This window comes from Spea bombifrons, chromosome 2, assembly GCF_027358695.1.
Source record: "Spea bombifrons isolate aSpeBom1 chromosome 2, aSpeBom1.2.pri, whole genome shotgun sequence".
Taxonomy (NCBI): domain Eukaryota; kingdom Metazoa; phylum Chordata; class Amphibia; order Anura; family Pelobatidae; genus Spea; species Spea bombifrons.
The window spans coordinates 85,752,903-85,775,551 of NC_071088.1; the positions used below are offsets into that span (position 1 = coordinate 85,752,903).

The 22,649-nt window shown below is 37.0% G+C and overlaps 1 protein-coding gene across 1 annotated transcript in view; it reads left to right on the forward strand.

The window, feature by feature from the left end:
- ABI3BP (ABI family member 3 binding protein) overlaps positions 1–22,649 on the forward strand; it is a 153,060-nt gene that overhangs the window by 85,748 nt on the left and 44,663 nt on the right. The window contains exons 11-20 of the mRNA XM_053455981.1: positions 15,716–15,784; positions 15,885–15,959; positions 16,417–16,485; positions 18,023–18,091; positions 18,192–18,266; positions 18,803–18,868; positions 20,314–20,388; positions 20,778–20,831; positions 21,174–21,251; positions 21,430–21,504. Of these exons, the coding sequence (XP_053311956.1) occupies positions 15,716–15,784; positions 15,885–15,959; positions 16,417–16,485; positions 18,023–18,091; positions 18,192–18,266; positions 18,803–18,868; positions 20,314–20,388; positions 20,778–20,831; positions 21,174–21,251; positions 21,430–21,504 (705 nt within the window). The remainder of the gene's footprint in view (positions 1–15,715; positions 15,785–15,884; positions 15,960–16,416; positions 16,486–18,022; positions 18,092–18,191; positions 18,267–18,802; positions 18,869–20,313; positions 20,389–20,777; positions 20,832–21,173; positions 21,252–21,429; positions 21,505–22,649) is intronic.

Consider the following 22,649-nt stretch of genomic DNA (forward strand, 5'->3'; position numbering starts at 1 on the left):
TTGGCTGTTGTGACTTTTCCCGAGAGGAGCTTTCTATGGGGGGAATAAATTCTGGCAAGGGATATCTGACATGAGAGAAACATTTTATAAAAGATACTCTTTCTCTAGGCACATTGGACATCTTACTTATTCAAAGTACAGCTTCATATTGTACATTACACACCATCACTTTTTTTGTCATTTACTAAAGAAAGTTTTCAATAAGTTTGTTAACTCATTTAGTTGCTGTTTTCGCGTGGTAGCTTTTTAGAATGCAATAGATTTAAATACTTTACTTTTATATCTTAAGTAAACAGTATTCTGGTTTTCCACTTTGCAAAAGTTCCATTCATTCTAAAATGTGTTTTGGGAAACACCTGGCAACCGAATAGAGCATATTCAGTTCTTTTTTAAGAATAAATGCTTAATATTTCTTTTTACTGATCTTGTGGTATCCAGCCAGCTATCTGCTGAGATGGGGTAAATGCAATTTTAGGAAGTTTTATATCACTGAGAAGGTGGTAGATACGTGGAACAGCCTCCCAACAGAAGTGGTAGAGGTTAAGACAAGACCGAGGACTGTATAGGGGAGATTAGAGGTGCCAAATGGTTCTTATCTGCTGTCAGATTCTATATTTCTATGGAACCGCATTGTTCCGAAATATAGTCATTAATTGTGGCATTTGAGATACTGGCTGGCAGCATGTTAGGTCTGATGAAATCTTTTTCTCTGAAGAATGCATAGTATATGAAAAGTGATTCATGTGCAATGTCTGAAAAGCAGTCCTATTACCATAGCAACCAACTGAATAATCATGCTGATTGAACGATTGCACTGGTTACTATGGTAACAAGGTCACGTCTCCAACCAGAATAACCTTTTATTAAAAACTCTCAGTGCTTAAACATTTGTACACATTTAATAATACAACTTCTTTAAAGTATTGGGTATAAAAAAAGTCTACAAAGCATCACTTCATGCTCTAATTCACAGACTTTGTAGCTGGATAGAGCATTGTGCATTGTGTTCTTGTATGTTCTTGTTAGTGTAGACATCTGAAAATGTTCTATTGTTTTTTGGCCGGTCGCATTATTACATTGAGCGGGTTAATATAAATCAGATACAAGTATGTTTCCGTAACAAACATGTTTTAGATCCCACTAAAATAAATCTCTCTAAGATGTTTTCCAGCATGGAGCAACCACAAATTAAGCCGGGTAATCACAGCTTAGCTTAAGTGTCACTGTCGGTTTCATTGAATAGGCTCAACACACCAACATTCTCTGCCCACCTCCATTTCTAATAAAAACCCTTTTTGTGAATGCCTTGCTTGGCTGTGGAAAAAACCTCTAGTTTAGCACTTTATGGAACTTAGTATATTCTCTTTTTGGCAGTTAAGACATTAAATTAAACTGCTTGGTATACATGCCAAGACCCACTGCTGTTTGTGGAATAAAAGTGCCAATGGAAGTATCCACTCTTTTTTTTTTCCTCATTTTTTTATTCATTTTGTTATTTTTCTCTAAGTTTTGGCTTTCCTGAAAGATGTATGAATGATTCTGCATATCTGGAACCAATAGCACATGTCATGTTCCCTTCAGTGGACATGATGAACAACGCGGGTCTCACTATTGCATATACCCTATATTATCCATTAAAGTGGGACTTTATTGCTGTACATCACTGATTGAATTATGCATTATGCAGGGCCAGCTGAGCCCTTCTTGCCTGAGAAACTTGGCAATGTCCAGCCCTTCATAGTGCATAGCATAAGCAGTGAATTGAAATCGCAAATCCCCTGCAAACCCTACGGTACATTTCTCCACTTCTACCTTCTGCCTAAAGGCGCATTATTTCTTTTATAGAAAACTAGTATTAGTTTTATTACCATCTACAACTCACTAAAGTGTAATACTTTTTTATTAAATACCACAAATAAAGAAGAAAATTGTATAATCTCCAAATATCATGGGCTAAAAATATGTAGGCGAAATGAATATAAGACATGAGGCATAAGTGAGCTTTATTATTATTATTATTTGTTTTCTATATATTGTGATTCTGTATTCGCAAGCAACTGGTGTTTGAGAAAATCAACAGCACTCTAGTGATCCTTAGCTGTTAAAAACCCTTAGGATTGTGGGAATTGTAATATAATAACACAGAGGGATTGTTGTTGCTCAAGCCTGATTCAGTAATTATTTTATACTGACTAGGCTAGATTTGAATTATAGTAAAGGAAGCCCTAGTAAAGACAGCTCTAGAACTGATTTGCATACCTGGGGACTTCTGGGCTCCGGCTACCCAGAGCCTTCCCTTGCGGGACGCGGTCAGGACTGTGCACTGACGTCAGTGGGGGGTCCCGCTGACGTCGGGGGAGTTCCCGCTGACATCAGGGGAATTCCCGCTGACAGCAGCGGGAAACACCCCCATTTAAAGGAAAAATTGGCGGGGAGCGGGTCAAGACCCCGCTACCGCGACCTGGAGGATTCGGGTCTTGAACCAGAGGAGCAGCGCTCACCCAGCAATCTCCAGTTCAAACCTGAAGAGTTCCCAGGTATGCTGATTTGTGAAAGGCTTACTGTTACTTGCTCTACTGGATGAACGGGCAAAAATTCCCACAGAAACACCCCAAAATCCTGTGGAAAGCCTTCCCAGAAGAGTTAAAGTTGTTGTACCTCTTCCTTTTCCTGTCTACATGACTTCACTCGTGCTGGAATCTACTTCCGCCAAACCTTCAGCATTCACCCTCCCTCTTAACATTCAAGAAACATCTCAAAACCCACTTCTTCAGAGAAGTGTACCATCTTTAGTTGCTAAGATGTCTCTGATACAACCACCACACTACCTCTCACCTTTCTCTATTTCTTATGTTTGTCCTCACCCCATTCAAGATTGTAAGCTTGGGATCAGGACCCTGTCCATCTAATGTATCAGTTTGTCTTAGTCTACCAATGCTATACATTGTATAGCACACTCAATATTCATTTTGGTAATCTTTATTTTACTGATATGTCTTATCCTGCTAAGAAATGTACCGTTTTTCTTCTAACAGCATTCCCATCAGTCGCACCTGTTCCTCTTACAAGGGGACCTTCCACTGCGCCGCCAAAGACTGTACTGGGTAATTACGTCTTCTCAATAGGTCCAGTCACTCAGCATCCAGCTGCTTCCACTCTGTCATTCCTTCTCTATCAGCATCTGTAGCCAGGGCTACATTAAGCAGCCTTATCTATTCAGTAATATCTAAGCTTGTAGCTAATGCTCCCAACCTGTATTTGTTGCTGAACTTATGCAGCTTCCAATCATGCTTGTAGACGCACCCCATTATGTGTGATTCATCATTGGTTCGCATACTTAAATCATTGTATAAAAATTCATCCACCATATATCGTTCCACTTGCTGTTCTTGCGCTAAATAAGGCTAAAATTCCAATTATTTTGTAGCAAATGAAAGACTGCACACTCCTTCCCAACGGGCAATGACTGTCCCACAAATTGCATCTGGTAACACATTTATCTTTGTTTACATTGTCATGAAATACCATTACCTCTGAAAACCTTAATTAGTGCGATATATTAATTTGTACTTCTGTGTGCTATTTTTTACATTTTCGTATAGTTAAGAAATACAATATTAATATTACTTTGGTAATACAAATATATTAAAAATGCTTAATACAGTAAAATAGTGATCAGTAAATGTCACAAAAAGTAAATAATTCTGCAAAGTAAAAGCATTGAATTATATTAGAAAACATAGATGGTTCATATGTGAAAACCAAAAATATTATTCTTAAAAATATTTTGTAAACAGCAATGAGACCAAGCACAACCCCTTTTGCTCTGTATGCTTATATCATATTTTATTTATTAACTATTAACTTTATTAATTATTTATTAACTAATCACTTTTTTGACAGGTGTGTATCCAGGTGCCACTGATGTACCACAAATAAGTACTTATGTACCTTTGAAAAAGAAAACCATAGGTAAAGAGAGCTTGTCTGTGATGCTCTTGAGCCATTTGGCCAAATATTGGGCCAAGAATGGCAAAATACTGCTGTTTATCTCCAATATCCCTTCCCCCCACATATGTTCTAAAGAGGCTGTTACAAGCTTACAATCTATTTTTTAAAAACCTCATGTCTTTAACAGACATATTTTTATATATTGTATGATTAATGTATTTTTCCAGAAGCCAAATAAGTCATGCTTGTTGAGAACATGTCATCAGACGCAATGTAGAATAGACAGGAAAGGAAAATACAAGAGAAACATATACATTTTCTTTAAGAATAATGTTAAGTATTCACTTGTTCTTCTGGTTGCCTTAAATCAAGTTGATCCTTTAGACCAGAATTAGACATTGTGGACCTTACTTAATGTTTTAGGGCAATCACCCTTGGTATATTTGGCTAGGCAGATCAACAAAACCCAAAACTTGTCCATTGCTCGTTTAATAAACCACATAACTATAGTTCCCTGAGATTGTTTGTAAGTTTGATATTGCTTTAATGCTGTGTGTTTTTGGTGTATATTTGAACTTTGTTTGGTGAGAAAAGTGGCATTGAATAGATTTCTCATTTTGATACCAGATAGAGAGCAGAGCATTACTTTGGGGGTCTTTGGGAGACTTTTCTGGTCTCATGACTTAGGATAGCATGATACATTTAGCACAGCTGTAGGTGTTTATTTTGGAGATGTGATTATGTATCAGAATGTTTATGAAAAAAAGATGTGTGACACTCTCATATGGCTTCGAAGGGAGATGTACATCTATTGTGAGGTTGTGAGGTTAACCTTCTAATTAGACTTCCAATTCTTGTTACTTTACTATGTTTAAAAAAGATTCCATTTCCAAGGCATTTCGCTTTGAAAAATCAACATAGGGTTAGCATTGTGCTTGTATGTATTAGTAACGTATCACTGATATTAGGAACTATGGCTTCATTATGTAGCCATTCTGGCAAAACCTACTAGTAAAGTAACTTACATTAGTGTGGACGTGTGCGTCTGACATCTCAGCACAGGGGTAAATCTTTCTTTCCTTACATTTATTAGTGATTTCACTAGCATAATGTATGCATAAAATGTTACGCATTGCCTGATGTGCACAGTACCTTTTCACCCGAGTATTTGGGAATAATAGGTCCACTTAAATAGGTATTTTTCTACCAAACCAATCCAAAGGATTTTGCTTATTGTTAAGCATTTTTTGGATTCATGGATTACTTTTTTATCAGGGATTCTTCCAGTGCCTCCAGAAGTGACTACTGATATACCTCTCAAAACACAGAGAACAACATTAGGTAAACCACAGCATGCACAATGTTAGATTTATTAATGTAACCCTGTTCCCTGTGCACATTCATTAACTGACTGTTGTAGCTTGTCTTCTGGGGTAATTCATAGATCAAAAAGTCTACCTGGTGCGAAAGGAATCTGACTAGAGGTACCTGCTAGTTGGTACAAAAAGCGCTGTATTTCCATTCTGTAAACGTTTTAGCCACAAAACTAGAATCACCAGCTCGTTGGTTGGTTGTTTCCTACAGGAGAGAGACCCCACAAGGTTAGCTTTTGACCTTGTTGGTGTGTGTGATAAAGAACCTTATATGTAAACACATACAGTCGTGTGAAAACTATAGTGCATCTTCTTTGAATTATATGGTTTTAAATATCAGGACATAATAACAATCATCTGATGATCAATTAATCAAGAGCATTTGGTTAGCAGCACATGTCTGCTACTTAGCATCTTAATTCCTATGGAAGCAGTAAGGGTGTACTTCGTTTTTCACACATGGCTTCTCCATTTTGGCTTTATTCTTGTTGAATAAATCATGACACAGTGTAATATGTCATGTGTTGTTTTTTATCTGAGGTTGTATTCACCTAATTTTTACATCTGCTAAGGAACAGATGATTGTTGTTATGTCCTGATATGTAAAACCATAAAATTCAATAATTTGTTTTACTGGTTGTGGTTTATGTCAATGGCTGCATCAGCTGAATAAATAAAGATACCGTGGCTTTCTGCTTTAGGTGTTACGACAACAATGTCTACTGCCACTCTAGGACAAGCAAGCACTTTAGAAGGTAAATTCTGTGTCAGGCTTACTGTCATCTTTGCTTGAGATCTCTGCTCAGCTGTAAGAGTAATCATGCTAACTACTGTGTCAGAGGATTGTGTTTCATGCCATAGTGCTCCATTGCTCCAGTGCTTCATCTTGATCAGTAAAATAGATACAGCTGTATAGCAGTAGCCCAAGAGAAATGGATTATTTACTTTAACCAAGAAATTGATGTAAAGATGTATAAAGTTTCAGAACCTCAGAGGTCTCTTCTGCGGAGTTTTAGGTTTTTCTGACACTTCTTTTAACTTTAATAGTCTGCATAAAAGATAGATCCCCCAAGGCGATGTAGTTAGAGTAAGGATTTTCTGCAAAATGGAGCAGGGTATAGTTCCGGATATCACTTGCCTGCACCTGCCATCTGTTGTGAGAGAGGCGCTAGGATCATCTGCATACTTTATTTATTTGCTGATGGTTGTGATGCATTTTGTATCATAGGCACATTATTGTGATTCATATTGTGCATCTGTAAGCGGTGGTGTTTTGCTGTGTATACCTTGTCCTAGAATTAGGTTGACTGAACAATTATTGTTATTCTTATCGTTTATATATATATAGCTCCACCAACTTACACAGCACTTCTTACAATACATATGGTACATATACAGTAATATAGAGGATCATGTTAGTTTTGAGCCATGTACTATTTATGTTGCTGTACTAACGTAATGTTTTGCTTTAGATATAACATTGAAGAGAACTACTGCCGCTGCAAGCCCCATACCCGGTAACGTTTGTGTTAGATCATTGGAAACCAGTAAAGTAATTAGCTTTTGTATCACTGGTTCTTGTTGAAATTATCCCACTGGAAAATCTTTTGCTAACCTTAACTCTAAACAAGCCCTTAGTATCTTAATATATATATTTACTTTTTGTCCTTTGTGATATGTCTAATCCAGTCTTCTGGGTTCTCTCCATACAGTAAAAATTGTCTTTGACCTTATTTACTAGATTTATTGATATTCAAACTCAAGCATAGGTTTCTGTTTACATATTTTGATATAGTGATGACTTTTTCAGCAGGTAGGCATCCATTAACAACAGATGTTCCACAAGAGAGCACTCACGTACTAGTCAAATTGCACAGGATGACTACGGGTAAAAGCAGCCTGTCTGTCACGATCACATCATACATCTCATTATGTTAAGGCTGTGTGTTGGCTGTCACGCTTGACTCTTCTTTTATTCGATTAAATGCATAGGTCGATGCTTTTTTTGTTCCAAACTTGTATACAATACAGATATCTTTGGTAGGTTTCAAAAGGTTGTATACAAACAAGGCCAAGTACACACATGCAAAGCTATAGACCAGGTTTGTGCACCCTCAAAGGCATAGACTTGCCGCCATGATTTAATTAAGAAACGCGCTTATGGACTACCCCTATATGTCACGCAAAATTAAAAATGGCCATTCAAGCATTCATTCCAGAATAATTACACCAAAAATAAGGCAATTGGAATTTAACGGCATGTTTAATTAAGTAGTTCTCTCAGAGTTAATTCTTTCACGCTTAATGTCTATGTATTGATTGTTTGCTTTTTTCTTTTGAATGTGATGCTATTTGCTTCACTACCATTCATTGTTAATTCATGGCACATTCGTTTGTTCGTAATTGACATATACTGCAAAACTGTAATGTTTGCCTTTAGTTGCCAATAGGAAGCTTCCTAATTACATCTCTACTACAGAATCCAGCTTGGAACATCCCCATACCACTCATGGTAACCCACATTTCTTATTTATTACGTGTCCTAGGGTATTCTAGGTTGTTTGTACACAAATTTGAAATGTACCTGTTAACTTTCCTTTGTACAAATTGTAATTTGTGTTTGTAAATGTGTGGTTTTGATTAAGCGTGTGATTGAATACATACTCTGGGTTGTGTATATACAGCAGTTGTAGTGCAAAGCAATAAATCACAATGGTAACCAATGGCCACGTTCCTGCCTGTTGACCCAAGTTCCAAGTGAGTTGGACTTGGAACCCCTCTGCTCGCTATGCACTGGCATCTTCTGCAAGTGTGTGCAAGTCTTTTTATATTCGTTTTGAGAGTGCTAATATGAGTTGACTTTAGTAAATCTGTGAGTTGTTTTGCAAGTATGCAAAGGCAAATGGCTGGAGTCGAGGTTGGTCATTCGAGTAACTCCACTGAACACTTGACATGACAGTGACTTGTCAAAGTGATTCTCTTCTTTCTTGTGTCTTCCCCTATTGTCAAAATCTTAAAGACAAAGTTACACATAAAAGATTTACTATCAGTCACTTTAATACACTTTGAGATGACAAGGGAATGAATCTGATGACATTCCAGGTGTACTTATAGTTATTTCCATCTATATATGTGCCATATTGACTTTGTTCTTGTGTGTCTTACTATGTGTCTTTGGGGTGATTTGCCATGGGCTTAATTGGCCTGAAAATACCCCTGATATACAAACTAAACAGTTCCAGCCATGGTCCTCCTCATAAGGGAGTCTCAGCAGGGTACCTCGCTACCTCAGATATGGTGATTCCCATTGAAGAATACAGAACGTTCTACACCTTGCAGGAAGCTTGGGTTTTGAAAGTTGTGCTTGAGAGTTGAGTTAATGGTGGCGATACTTTTCTCACTTCAAATACTTTAAAGTTAACTAAACAACAATTTGTGTGCTCTACCTTCATTCTCATTTTTTGAAGGTCACTCCTACTCTAGACAGAAAAAAACTTTTTTATACTTCTTTTTCGGTCTGTTTTAAGCTATATAGATAAAAAAGCATCATAGATGTCATCAAAATGTTGATACTGAAAATTCCCCTTTACAAATGAGTTTTATTAGACCATGATGGCTTGTCACTGATAAGAGCACAATTTTACCAGATTGGTGACTGAGCATTTCTTTCCTCAGTGGCAAGAGAGCATTATACTGAAGATACTATAATCTTCACGGAGGCCCCAGAAAGTAAAACTGGTGAATATTGTGCCTATAGTTTCCATTATTGTATTCATTTTAATGTTTTTGAGACTTCATTCTAAAAGCTGCTTTTAATAAGGTTGCAGGTTCCACTCACACACATGACAACGGCAATAGAACTAATTCAGCAGATGTATTACTGCTTGGACATATTAAGCCTTCAAGTGTGGAAAGTGGTACTTGCATATTGTATATATGTTAGTGTTTTTTACTATTAACTGATGTAAAAAAATAGTTGTAAGCTAATGTATTATGATTTCAGTTACGTACTGTAAAAAAAAGAAAAAATAATAATGTAGACAGTACTTTTAGGTATTTTTTTCCATTATTTGATCAAGTGATGGCTTTTTTTGGCAGAGAGTCGTATGTTTCCCACTGATAAAGTCCAAATGAGCACTATTAAACCACACAAGACGTCCTTCGGTAAATACACCTTGTCTCTGATATATGTATGTTCATAATAAGCCAGGAACTCTGCTAATGCATGCGACATACTGCTTATGTGTGTAACATGCTGCAATCATCTGTACTTGTAATTGATAGAACAATGCTAAAAGATGAGCTGGCTGATGGTGTTATGGGGCACTTGGGCAGCACAGGAGAAGAAGTCCTCTCCAATACATCACATCTTCCTTTGTTTCAGGATGTGTGTGCACATGCTTGTTTAGAGCTTCACTGTTATGCAACCAGCTTGGTGGATCCACGCATGGTAGTGCTATGACGCTGCCCGCTACTGCACCACTCTCTAGTGGCCTATCACGCATTTGAGCCCTAGATCCACGTCCTTTCATGTTACCGCAGTGGCTAATCAAGCTTAGTAGAGCTTTTTTACCAAAAGCTGTATGTGTACAAAAACAGTTTACTGCAAACAAGTCTGCATATAATTAATGTTGCCTGAAATGAACTTGGTCCCGCTATTTAATAAGAATTTGATGGCCATGAGGAACATGCATGTTTTTAAATGCAGCGCTAATGAGGGAACAGGAACTAATGGTTTCCAGATATCTCATCTCTCATAAGATTTTTTTGCCTTATTACTAATTAGAAATACAAGTGTCTCTTGGGGCATTGGGAGGATACACGAGCTAGGTAGGGGAGTTTATGATATGTGCGTGGGTATACTGGGGAACTTTACAGTGTTTGCTACCAAGAGCTTCCCCTTTTCTGAGGGTGTGGTTTCATTAAAGGGCAGGGCTTGCTACATGTAGAGGCGGAGCTAGCTGCAGTTAAACTTAAGTGGGCAGAAAGTAGCCATTAGTGGGAGGGTAGGAGGTAGAAGTGAGTAGAACATGGGGAGGGAATTGTGACCAAATGTCACTCCCCTGCCCAGAATTTAAAAAAAAACTCACCTAAACTCCTGGGGATGCGGTGCTTCAGCCGGAGACTCCAGGTCAAACCCAAGAAGGTCCCATTAACAGTATATATGTGAGATGCATAATTTGTGTGACTACAGTAAGCAAAGAATGAGCTCAAACTATAGATCTTGTTTGAGTGTAGCAACCTAATTTATGAAGTAATGTTTATTTGAAAATAATGACTACTATAGTTTGGTTCTAAAGTGTATTTTTGTATACTGGTTGCATATAGCTTAGCATCAGTTTTATATACAACTTGTAGGATTACCTTTGATTCCTGAACCGCCATCACTTGCCCCAGAAGTAACAATGAAGATGACCTTGGCTACTCCAAAACAAGCAAGCTCCACATTGGGTAATGTGTGTGCTGAATAACATTACTGATCCTCTTACAACATATATTGTATAAGGAATGTATTTTTAATAACGAGGGGCCAACCTTTCTTCCATAGTAAGATAAAGGATTGCTTAGAGCACATACTTTGGTGAAATAATGTAGAAATACAAACTAATAGCTAAAGGAGTGAATGCAAACAATTTGGGTGTTTAGTGTGTTGACTGCCTTATGCAGTTTTATGTGGGTATACTGAATGTTTAAGTGGTTTATTGGGCTTCTATTTTGGAAATGCATTCAGTAGCATTTCTGTCTTCTTTTTTAAAACCTTTATCTGCTGTGACTTAATCGATTCATTCCGCGCTGTGTAATGAAATATTCTTGTCACCTTTTGCTCCTGTTTGGCTGACTGGTAAAATGTAGATCTCATTAGTGACCCTGGCAAAGGAATAATCTCAGCGGTAGATTATCTTTTGTAGATTCAACAGAAAAAGTAATGTATACTCAAAATCATAAAGATATCACAGAAAAAGCCAGAAAAAAAATCTACTGCTTTATGTGTTCTTTGCCGTTTTAATATGTTATTACTTTTTTATAGCATGTGTTTTAGATCATTCTTGCAATGAACAATCTAGGACATTTTTTTAAGATTTTCTTCTTCCGAGAAAATAAAATTGTGCAGGAAAGCCTGGAGGCGCAGTTTTAGGCATACGCTTTTTTCTGTCTTCTTAGAACTAGACTTTAGATAGAGAGATAATTTATGTGTATGCTCTTATTTTGGCAGGTACTCATCTACCTGTTGATAGTTATAGGAAAATGAAAACATATTGCCGGTATTGTATGGTTACTTTGTGAATCCACTATTATTTTCCAGCCCCAAGGAAATCAAGACGTCCTCCTACCAAACGTCCTCCTACCAAACGTCCTCCTACCAAAAGTCCTCCTACCAAACCTAAAACCATACCCACACCTGCAGCAAAATCACCTATCCCTGGTATAGTAACTACATCGTTATCCACAACACAGGTTTTCGAGTTATGATTTTGAAGCTAGATCTGCATAAGTACAATGCAAACATATACAATATGCACATACACATGGAACAAATAATGTCACAATCATTTTTTATTATTTTGGAAGAGTAGATTCATCGATATAATGAAATACTTTTAAATTGTTCTTTTTTCATTCTTTGATTAAGTGATGGTTTTTCAACAGGGAGGCATCCAGTTACAACCGATGCTCCACTAGTGAGCACTCGTGTACATATGCAACCACAAAGGACAACTAAGGGTAAAAGCAGCTTTGTCTGTACCATTCAGATGTCTTTTCTCTGAGATATTGGATCAACTTTATCCAATATCAGTATATAAATATGTGCCAAATAATGGAAAGAGCCCATCAAAATCTGGCAATCCTTATCCATGTTCCTACTGTCATGAGAGGTACTAGTAGCATAAAGAACCTTAGAAGTAGCTGTGGTATAATACTGAGAATAATTCAGAGACTGTTTTTGGAATCATGTATGACCTTATGTGGTTACTAAAGATGTGTACTTTTTAGATGGGTCTGTAGTTCCACCAACACCTTTACCTGCTCCAGACCAAACAGAGAGGAAAACTCCTGTCACTGTAGGACACATTCACCCAACACAGGGTAAATGTCAACTTTGTAATTATGGGGTAGTACAGTTATTGTCATACTCATGTATTATAGGACTGATATTGTGAAATTAAGTAAAATATTTAATTTTTCCTGATCAATGTGAAAAAAAAATACATTTTGTGCTCACTAATGAGACAGCTGTCAAATGTAGACACCTTTTTAAAGCCATGCAACTATAAGGCAACTGTTGGCCTTCTGTCAGGATAACGTCAATACACAGCTCTTGCTACTGGCGTCTTTGTAGAGTTCTTCTATTTAAAGAAAGTTGAGGTTGTAATCTGCCGTCTATATTTCTGCTCATGCTTTTTGTTTTTAAACCCTGCTTTAAAAGCTGTAGCCTGGTAAAAAAAACATTTTCAGAATATTAGGAAACAGTGCTGATTAGTAGATGATATTCTGAGGTTCCAGGACCTTCTTCTTTGTTAAGGTCTTTTTGTGCTAATATGATTATATGGGTACTAGAGAGGACACTAAGTTGTAATAAAGCTACTTGCCTGGCTTATTACGGTATATCTGACTTTGTTGTTATACCAGTAGGTTTAATATGGAGTTGAAGTATTTTATATCAGAGTAGAACTGCATCATATTTTTACAAATATTCACTAGTACTTTGTTTACTTCTTAAAATGTGGTATATTTTCTTGCTTCTTTGGTAAAGTATTCTCATATCACATGTATTATCTTTAACGCTGGTATGTTCATCTCTTAGTCTGCATTATGTTTCATGAATTGTTCAATCCAAGAATCATCAGAGTCCAGCGATCTTTGTCTATCATACTAATGGCTTTTCCAGCTTAATAGTTCGCCCAATATTTGATTGCACAAGAAAAAAAAATCAATGTGGCATTTAGAACAGTGGTTTGCAGGGCTTAAAACATGTGCTAGAGCTGTATACTGTGTAGACAACATGATTCTAGGAAATAATATTATGCTCTAGGATGTTTTTTGATTGGTTAAAACATAACCTTGTGTAACTAGAATGTAATAGTTTACTTTTCCACCATTGATCAACTAACTTTGGGTTTCCTTTCCAGCAGCTACCAGACAAACTATTCCACTCCAATACCATACTCTACCCCCTCAAATCCTTACCAAAACAACTGGTAACGTTTGTTTTTTTTACAGAATAGCCATTAGCGCTTATTTACCATTGCACATCCCATTTAGCCTTTGTGTGGCCATCTTTCTGCTTTGTGTCAAGAAAGTATTAGTGCTTGATGGCCGTCACATTATCCTTCTGCAGCGCCGCCTACTATATTATCATCGAACCGGCTTTGCTCTGCCTTGAAAAGAAGGGTGGTGTTTTTAAAGGTGAAGGTCCCAATTTTCAAAAAAATGCTTGAAAAATCTTTTCAAGTCATTCTGATCTAGTGAGTAAAAGTGTTGATATTATGACCTCATACCTTTAAGAATGCACTCATCAGTGCTGAATGAGACGCTATCTTTGCTTCCATACACTGTACTAAGTGAAAACATTGAAGGAAAGACCAAAAAAAAGTATCATGGCAGACCAGCAAAGGTTGTATCAATACCTTGTCATGTGCTTTTTTTTCTGGGCTTCTCAATTTCAGAATACAGGAGTGCTGTACTACACACCGATAGGGTCCGTTGCAAAATGTTCTTTAACCTGGATTAGAAATGCCAACAGTTCTGAGGTGGTAACATCTTTTCTGGCAATGTCCACAAACCCTGCAAATAAAATAACATAACAAAATAAAATAAAACCTAATACCTCTCCACATGTTTTACTTTGATTAATCTCCTTCAATGTGTTCGAATGATCATATTTCCATGGCAAGCTGAAGCATGTGTTTCCTAAAGATACAAAAGGGGATTTTGAATTTCTAATCTTGGAATTTCTCTTTCAGCCTTTTCTGGAGGTCAAATCATTGCCACCACACCACAAGCTATTGCTGAGACAGAAGGGCCACTTTCTACACCTGGTACAATATTACCTCCATATACAATTTGTACACAGCACATTTGGATTAGCAAAATATAAGGCAGTGGCTTTTCTCTCCAGCAGTTGGTGGGTGGTATATCCCGTCACAAGGAGTCATCAGAACTTCAGTCCGTCATTAACTATATACTCCATATATATAGCCATTTGGCACTGGTTCGGCCAATGGATTTCTGCTATCGGACCTTCTAACTGCTCCAAAAATGGGCAGAAAATGAAAAATCCTTGTTTTTCTATACAGCCAGTTTACCAGCTTGAAAATGAGCTGCCGTACAATAGCAGTGCTTATTTTGATTGAGGGCTCATTCCTATAATAAACCCCCACAGCCGTTTGCTTGTTTTAGATCTATCTATCTGTCATTTTGAGATTTACAATCCTTTATTCTTCTTTGTATGCCTTGACATTCCAGTTCTAGGTCATAATAACATAAATTTCAAAAGGACTGATTTATTGTTTATTTTTAGCAATCTATACCGATATTCCAAGAATATTCCAACTATAGCCACAGCAGCTGAACTATTTTTTTTTCTATAGCCAATGGAACATATTCTCATTTCATCTACTACATAGAAATGTTTTTTCTTCTATCTATCTAGAGTTACAGATTAAGTTCCTGATTTATAGCCTTCCTAAAAATAAGCAAGTACATTGGTAGGATTTTTACTGCCAATGTACATACATGTCTGTTGCTCTGTTGTCATTACAATGATAATCTATTTCAACAAAAACAGACATAATGCATTTATTTTGTTATTTTGACATATACTGTAAAATCTCAATGTTTTGACTTCAATTTTCCTAAATTAAGCAACATATTATATATGAGTCCGTATGATACCTGGCGTTTTACGTTACTTACTTCACAAGTAGGGTCACAATGCTGTCATTTTACTGGTTGGCAAGTACATACTGTATATAGCATATGGGCATTTAATAATGCTTTAGTATTCAGATGTTTATTACTCAGGTTGCAAAATATTCATTTTCAGGTCTCATTTTATACAACAATGTTGCAAAAAGATTAACTTTACTTTATATTTGTATTTTCTTTCAAATGTGTTCATTTAACCCTTTACTCTAGCTCTTGACTGTTCAGTGGACCAGTATTTATGGCACGATTAAGTGCTCTGCTGCCTAAAGTAGTCATTCTTTATTCTGTCATGTAGGAGTATTTTACATATTATTCTTTTTCAGTATATTGTTTGAGAAAGTCGCCGTCGATGTCTAACATGTAACCAGAATTGTTTACTTGTAACTTCATCCTTTTTTATTCTTTGTTGCTATTTTTTCCACTGGAAGGATGCTGAAAGTAATCTATATATATTTTTATTGTAGCTCCAAAAGAAAGATCACTATTTGAAACTAAACCTCTTCTTAGTACACCAGTGCCACAGTATGAACATGGTAAAACTGCTAATTGCTTTATTACAAGAAGAAGGCATGCTTTGCTAGCAGAATCCAACTTCTAACAACCGTTATTGTTATCCATTCTACTTTATCTCAGGCAGCACAGAACCTATTCCTGAAATAATAAAAACAGATGCATCTCACACCACTGAGCAAGAAAAAATACATTTAGGTAATACAAATAATCCCTGAGATTAGCTAAATCAATACATGTAACATGCTGTAAATGTGTAATCTCTGTTAATTGGTCTGGCTGGTATGTCTGTGCTCGGAAATGCTTATAATGCCCACATTAGTAATACTGTAAATTAGTGTAAATATGTCATATATGCCCCAAAGTTTATTATATTTTTACTTTACCTTCCATATGCAAGTAACCATGGAGGACCATGTGACCAATTAAATATCTAGACACTCGTCTCATACGTTGTAATTTACAAATACTAGTACGTAATAGGTCTGCTTCTCAGAAGTGGCTTTGAGCATTCATTTTTTAAAGGACTAGATTTCATTTTTTTTATTTTTTTTATTTTTTCCACACCCTATTCATAGGCGTTTTATTAACATATTGCTGTAGGATAACCATAAATAAGTGTCACAGATTGGTCATCACGAGTCTTTAATTGCAGCTTCCAGCGATAAGACCTCTGCTCAAACGTATACCGCAGCCCACAAGCCAGTTACAGAGACCACAGCTGGTAATACTATTGCCTTTTTAATATTGTATTTAAGTTTTGTTACTTAATATAAATAATTAATAGTATCCACCGCTGATTATCTTATCTGAACAAAATCCATTCAAATATCTGGCATATTACCCATTTGGTGGGATATGACTGCGCTATATAAAACAATAAATAAAAGGAATATAGTAAAATTGTCTTGCACATGTGGGACAGGCTTGTGTTTCCATGTTTAACATAAGCATGACCAGCTCTTTGTACCACTTCCATCACGTCAATGACAGATTTTTACTCAGAATACTACAATTTTGTTTCTGTATACTAAAAAATCTCTACGCCATCAGACTCCTCATGAACAAGAGTATTTTGTAACCTAAAGACCATATTTTTTTGCCATTGAACCTATGCCTGTTTAAACATGGTTCCACTTTTTCCCTATATACTGTACCTATATATTTTTTTTGGAGGGAAAGTAGGGTTTTTATTTGAACTCATATCCATACCTATAACATTTTATTTTTTAGTATTAAAATACAAATAACATTATAAAAACAAAAACATTTAGTTAATTTTCTGTAGGATATCTTACATACTATATAAGACACTGCTGAAAAACTGACAGAAGCTCCTTTACATACCACAGCTTTTGTCATGCGACATTTTCACTTTTAGCTTCCCTCAGAAGAATGTGCTCCTCACCAAAATTGGTGAACGTTCCCAAAAATATTGTTTAGAAATTTAGAATTCCAACCTCTCCTGTAATAATAATTATGCAGGCTATTACAATTTAGTAAAATATGTATCTAAACTACACTCCATAATTAATAATGAAAAAAATGTAAAGTGTAGTTGAGCAGATGCAAAAACCCCACCGTGCTAATTCCGACAGTCTGCATGTATGCACTTGTATAACATATATATATTATTTTGTGCCTTTTTTTCAAAACACTTTTAAAATACACATTAAAGAGAAAACCACAGAGGTGCATTTACCTCAGATTCTGCCCTAGGCATGACTCAAGGCAGCATCTCCAGCCACATCCTCCTTGGCTGACGTTCTCATTGTGTCATAAAGGCACACGGCACCTTTTAATATTTCCTATGGAGGCTGTCCAAACTTGTATAAACTCTTCTCTCATCCAAATTATCCTCTAAAAATCTTTACATAAGGAATGACAATAAGCAGGGACATGCAGGGATAGTGTGAGGGCCAAACAGTGCCAATGCCTGCTGCTTTCCCTCATGCCAGTAGTCTTTTTCGGTTCTGAGTGAAGTTGAGCTCTTAGATATGATGTCATATACTAGTGTTCTGCTTCTCAGACCTGCAGAGACCATGAACGGGAGGGACAGCAAGAGCCCTGCTCGTCCCTTCCTAAACACAAAAGTGCCGTACAAATTCTCCCTGCCCCAGGTCACGAAAACCTTGAGTCTGGTTTCCTAAACATGCCGCTGCTAACTTTTTCTTGTAACTTCATCCTTTTTTATTCTTTGTTGCTATTTTTTCCACTGGAAGGATGCTGAAATTAATCTATGCATATTTTATTTATTGTAGCTCCAAAAGAAAGATCACTACTTGAAACTAAACCTCTTCTTAGTACAGCAGTGCCACAGTATGAACATGGTAAAACTGCTAATTGCTTTATTACAAGAAGAAGACATGCTTTGCTAGCAGAATCCAACTTCTAACAACCTTTATTGTTATCTATTCTACTTTATCTCAGGCAGCACAGAACCCATTCCTGAAATAATAAAAACAGATGCATCTCACACCACTGAGCAAGAAAAAATACATTTAGGTAATACAAATAATCCCTGAGATTAGCTAAATCAATGCATGTAAAATGCTGTTAGTGTGGAATCTCTGTTAATTGGTCTGGCTGGTATGTCTGTGCTCGGAAACAGTGCCAATGCTTTCCTTCTCATCAGTAGTCTTTTTCAGTTCTGAGTGATGTTGAGCACTTAGATATTATGCCATATACTAGTGTTCTCCTTCTTAGACCTCCCGTAAATAAATGCAGTACTAGAAACTACAAATGTTAACAATTTCTACTATTTATTTACTTTATGTACTAGAACATACAATGAATGTTTTGTACTTTGAGTGTACTGGCACCTTTAAGATGCTTGGTTTATTAGAACCTATAAATGACCCACGTACATTAGAATCCATGTTGTCTGTCCAATCAAGCCATAGAAATCCTCCAGTACATTAACATATGATTCGACAAACAGAAAGTATAGTGATATGGACAATTATAAATAAGCATAAGTATCTACATTGTGGTTCTGACATAATATCAAGATACAAAAAAGGCATTTCATTTTTTAACAGCATTCTGGACCACACCACAGTCACTTGAACCTAGCACCCGTACTACCTCTATACGGACAACCTTGGGTAATATTTTGTTTCCTTTGCTTTTAAGGTATAGCGTTGTACTGTGCTAGAAGAAGAAGAAAAAAGATAAATAGCTTGCTTTTAAAAGCTAGTGGAAAACAAATTGTTTTTGCCATGCATGACAATGCATTGCTTATGACGATGCTGATGATGCTTTTGTTATCTGTCTGATCCAGTTGCTGAAAAACAAGCACCATTTACCTTTAGTTACTGCCATGCAATGTGTTGCGTTACCCATGGAATATATATACCAGCATTAGTACTTCCCTGCATCCCTGCATCATATTCTATAATTATTATTATTTTGTGACAAACCCATGAGGACAACTACAATTACTTATCAGATCTTAAAGCCCTGGCTTGTAGTGCAATCAGGCTCAAAATAAGCATATGTCTGGAAAACTGTAATTTCTATTTACAAGTTAACACAATCAAAACAAAATAGATGCCTGTTGGAGAAATCTTTGTTCTATACTTTTGCTGGCCTAGACTGACCAATGTAAATAACTCTGACTTAGTCCTCCCAGCTAAACCAACTCCTGCACCTATTGCCAGCTTGAAGTCTTCCAGTCTGATCAAAGTTATGGGAAATGGAGCATTGCTCGGCCCATTTCCCCAATTCCTCCACCCCAAGAACACATATACGTGAATAATGCAGCACCTGTAAATACAATTTAAGCAAATCATTGTGCTGGGGCTGTACATATTTGTTATAAAATATACTGTTGCTTTGAGTCAAGGGCAAAGCCTGCTGTGCTGACCCCATCTGATATACCTTAAAGAATGCCAGGCTCGTTGGGGCAAAATTAGAGACCCTTATGCACATAGTAAGGGAGAGTCATGTAATAGGGAAGTATAGTTTGCACAGGGCATCTCAGGGCTGGCCTACTAGTTTATAGTTACTCTGCATGCTGCTTTATAACATTTAGTCTTTCACCTAGTTAAATACGATATTTACATAACTGGCTGCTGGCTTTTGTGTGTAGAGAGAGATAGGTAGACAGACATACCTGGGAATTCTCTGGGTGTGACCCAGAGTCTCCATGTGAGACCCTGCTTCTCCAGATCTCTGGATCATTTTATTCTTCCTCCGGGCATTTGGCCACACCAACTCTTTGTCCAATTTCTGCCTATAATTACATTACAATAATTCAACAGCTTTACTTTTAATTCTCACTGCCACTAGCGACCCATCTAGGACTTCTCCCGTCCCTGTGCATGGCTAGTCCCACCCGTATATGCGACAAGCCCTGCTCCTTCATGAAGCCACATCCCCAGAAGAGTGAGAGGTCTGGGTAGCCTACCCTAGGAAGTTCCCACGTATGTAGATAGATAGCATGCATGTCATCTAGCATGTTTACCTTGCACGTATGATGCTCAGAAATATTATTGCTTTACTTGCCGACATCATACAGTCACTTAGTGACTTCACTATTATCTTACAGCCCCAAAGAAATCAAGACGTCTGCCTACCAAAACTAAAACCACACCCACACCCGAAGCAAAACCACCTACACCTGGTATAGTAAATGCATTGTTCATCCAACCCATCATTTTTCACGTCATGATCCCAACGCACATAGTTTGCAGTCATAGCCGGTCATGAACACAGCTGTTCTGGATTATGCTGCATTGATATTCAAAACTGATCACATGAATAAAATAGTAATATTAAACATAAAATCAATTTCAGCAAAAGTGATGTAGAAGAAAAAATAAAAAACCATACTGACATATTCGGAAATATTGATATATGAGGCATTGGCATGATACCAGTAATTTACGTCTTCATTACTTTTTCTTTTTATTGAATAACCTTTTTATTTTGCTATTCCAGAGCTTTTAGCACAGTGTTTTGCATTTAGTTGGCTTTATCTTTTAGAACTAAAAGACATTCTGTTTTATTCAGTGTTAAAGGTAACCAAACCAGTTGACACAGTAGAAGAATCAAGTTATCCCTTGGGTAAAACATTTCTGCTTTTTCCCCCCTTATCTTTTATTTACACAATTCATTTTCTTCCTGCTTTGTATTCTATTGTTTAATAAAATGTCTATTAATTCCTTGTTCTTCTTCATTCAGGCATATTTTCTGTACAAATACTATCCCTGGCTTTTTTTGTTTTGCAGAATGTTATCATGTTTTATGTTGTGTCCTTGCCAGGTTCCGATGTCATGGGGGATGATTTTGAATCAGTATTGCATGGCTCAATTATTTTGTTTCTCAACTTGAAAAATGACATAACATTACAAGAATTCAACAGCTTTACTTTTAATTCAACACTCAGCTCTCACAATATTTTTTCAGTTCCAGATGAAGCACAAAAAAGCTCTACTTTGGCACCCACAACCACCCTTGCAACAGAAAGCCCTTTCCCAAAACTTGGTAAAAATTTTGTTTTCTACGTCCCCTAACTTTGGCACTGAAAGAGTTAGACATTGTGGTCAACAACGTTTTCTGGAAGAGTTTGTCGTAGGCCGCAATGCTATTTCAAATAATTAGGAAATTTTATTCTGCTGATGACAGATTGGTCTTGCTAATGGTGTTGTTTCATTTTATACAGATCCTAAAACACCTCATCGTATGCCCATTAACCTTGTAAGAGTTCATTTTTTTGAGGAACCAGAAACGCCTTCGGGTAACAATTATTTTTGCGTTATGGGTATATCTCAGGATTTGCATGTGAAGTGATGTTGACATTAGCTTGCTTATATTATATCTGTCATATTAGATCTTTCTACCTTTGGTACTGCTAATCTCAAAGGCCACCCACCACAGCCATCTAGACCTTGGGCCATACCATGAGAGAAATTATAAAGTAACCTGCATTATGCATGCTACTGTGCTACCCATTGGCAGAGATTTCTGTGTCCAGGGACAGAGAGTGCCCACATCCTAAAACTGGTGTCTACCTAAAGCCTATTGCTGTCCCATCAGGACAATGACTTTCTCCATCATGTCTGTAATATCATGTCATGCCCCAGTGCTATGCATAGGGCTGCGACTAAATTCTGGAGATCTGTGGCAAAAGAGTCATAGGTCTACACTGTGCTGGATTACCACAAAAAAGTCCATCCCATGAGGCAATGTGAGGGTGCTGAAAATGTGATGTGGGGAGGGGTACACCACTCATGAATGCATAATATCAGACTATATTTATGTAATATCTTGGCCAGGTATGTATTCTATTATTAGCAGCCTAAACCACACTTCTGTGTACTCCAATAACACATTAATCTGGAGCAGTAAAAATTACTAAAAACAAGAAAATGGATCTATAGATAAGTCCCAGAGGCCCAAATAAACTCCTAGGAATCTTGTAGGAGTTTTTCATTTTGGTTAATTCACTTAACTACGAGACTCCAGTTAATAAAAATGTGTCAAATAAGTCAATGCCAAGATGAGTTCTTACTACTAACTTCAACCCAATAGGCTTCGTGGGTTCTACTTGAACAGAGGTCCTTAGACCCAACAGGCATTTTAAACCATTAAATCTATACCTAAAGTTAATTTGCTTGAACTGCTGGTTGCAAGTAGCCATCGTATGGGTTAATGGGTGCAAAATACAAGACATGGCCTGAATTATGGCCATCATGGCCTAGGGCCCAAGCCTTCACCTACAGTTGCCCCTTTGCATAGAGTGCATATCTTTCTGAAGTGGTTGGAGGGGGCAAATAATTGTGACATTTTATGCCTGCACAGTAAGAGCAGCTTCTACGGTTTAACTTTTAGTGCATGTATAATCTCTTAACAGATAATTTGTTCAACATCTCTCCTAACTGC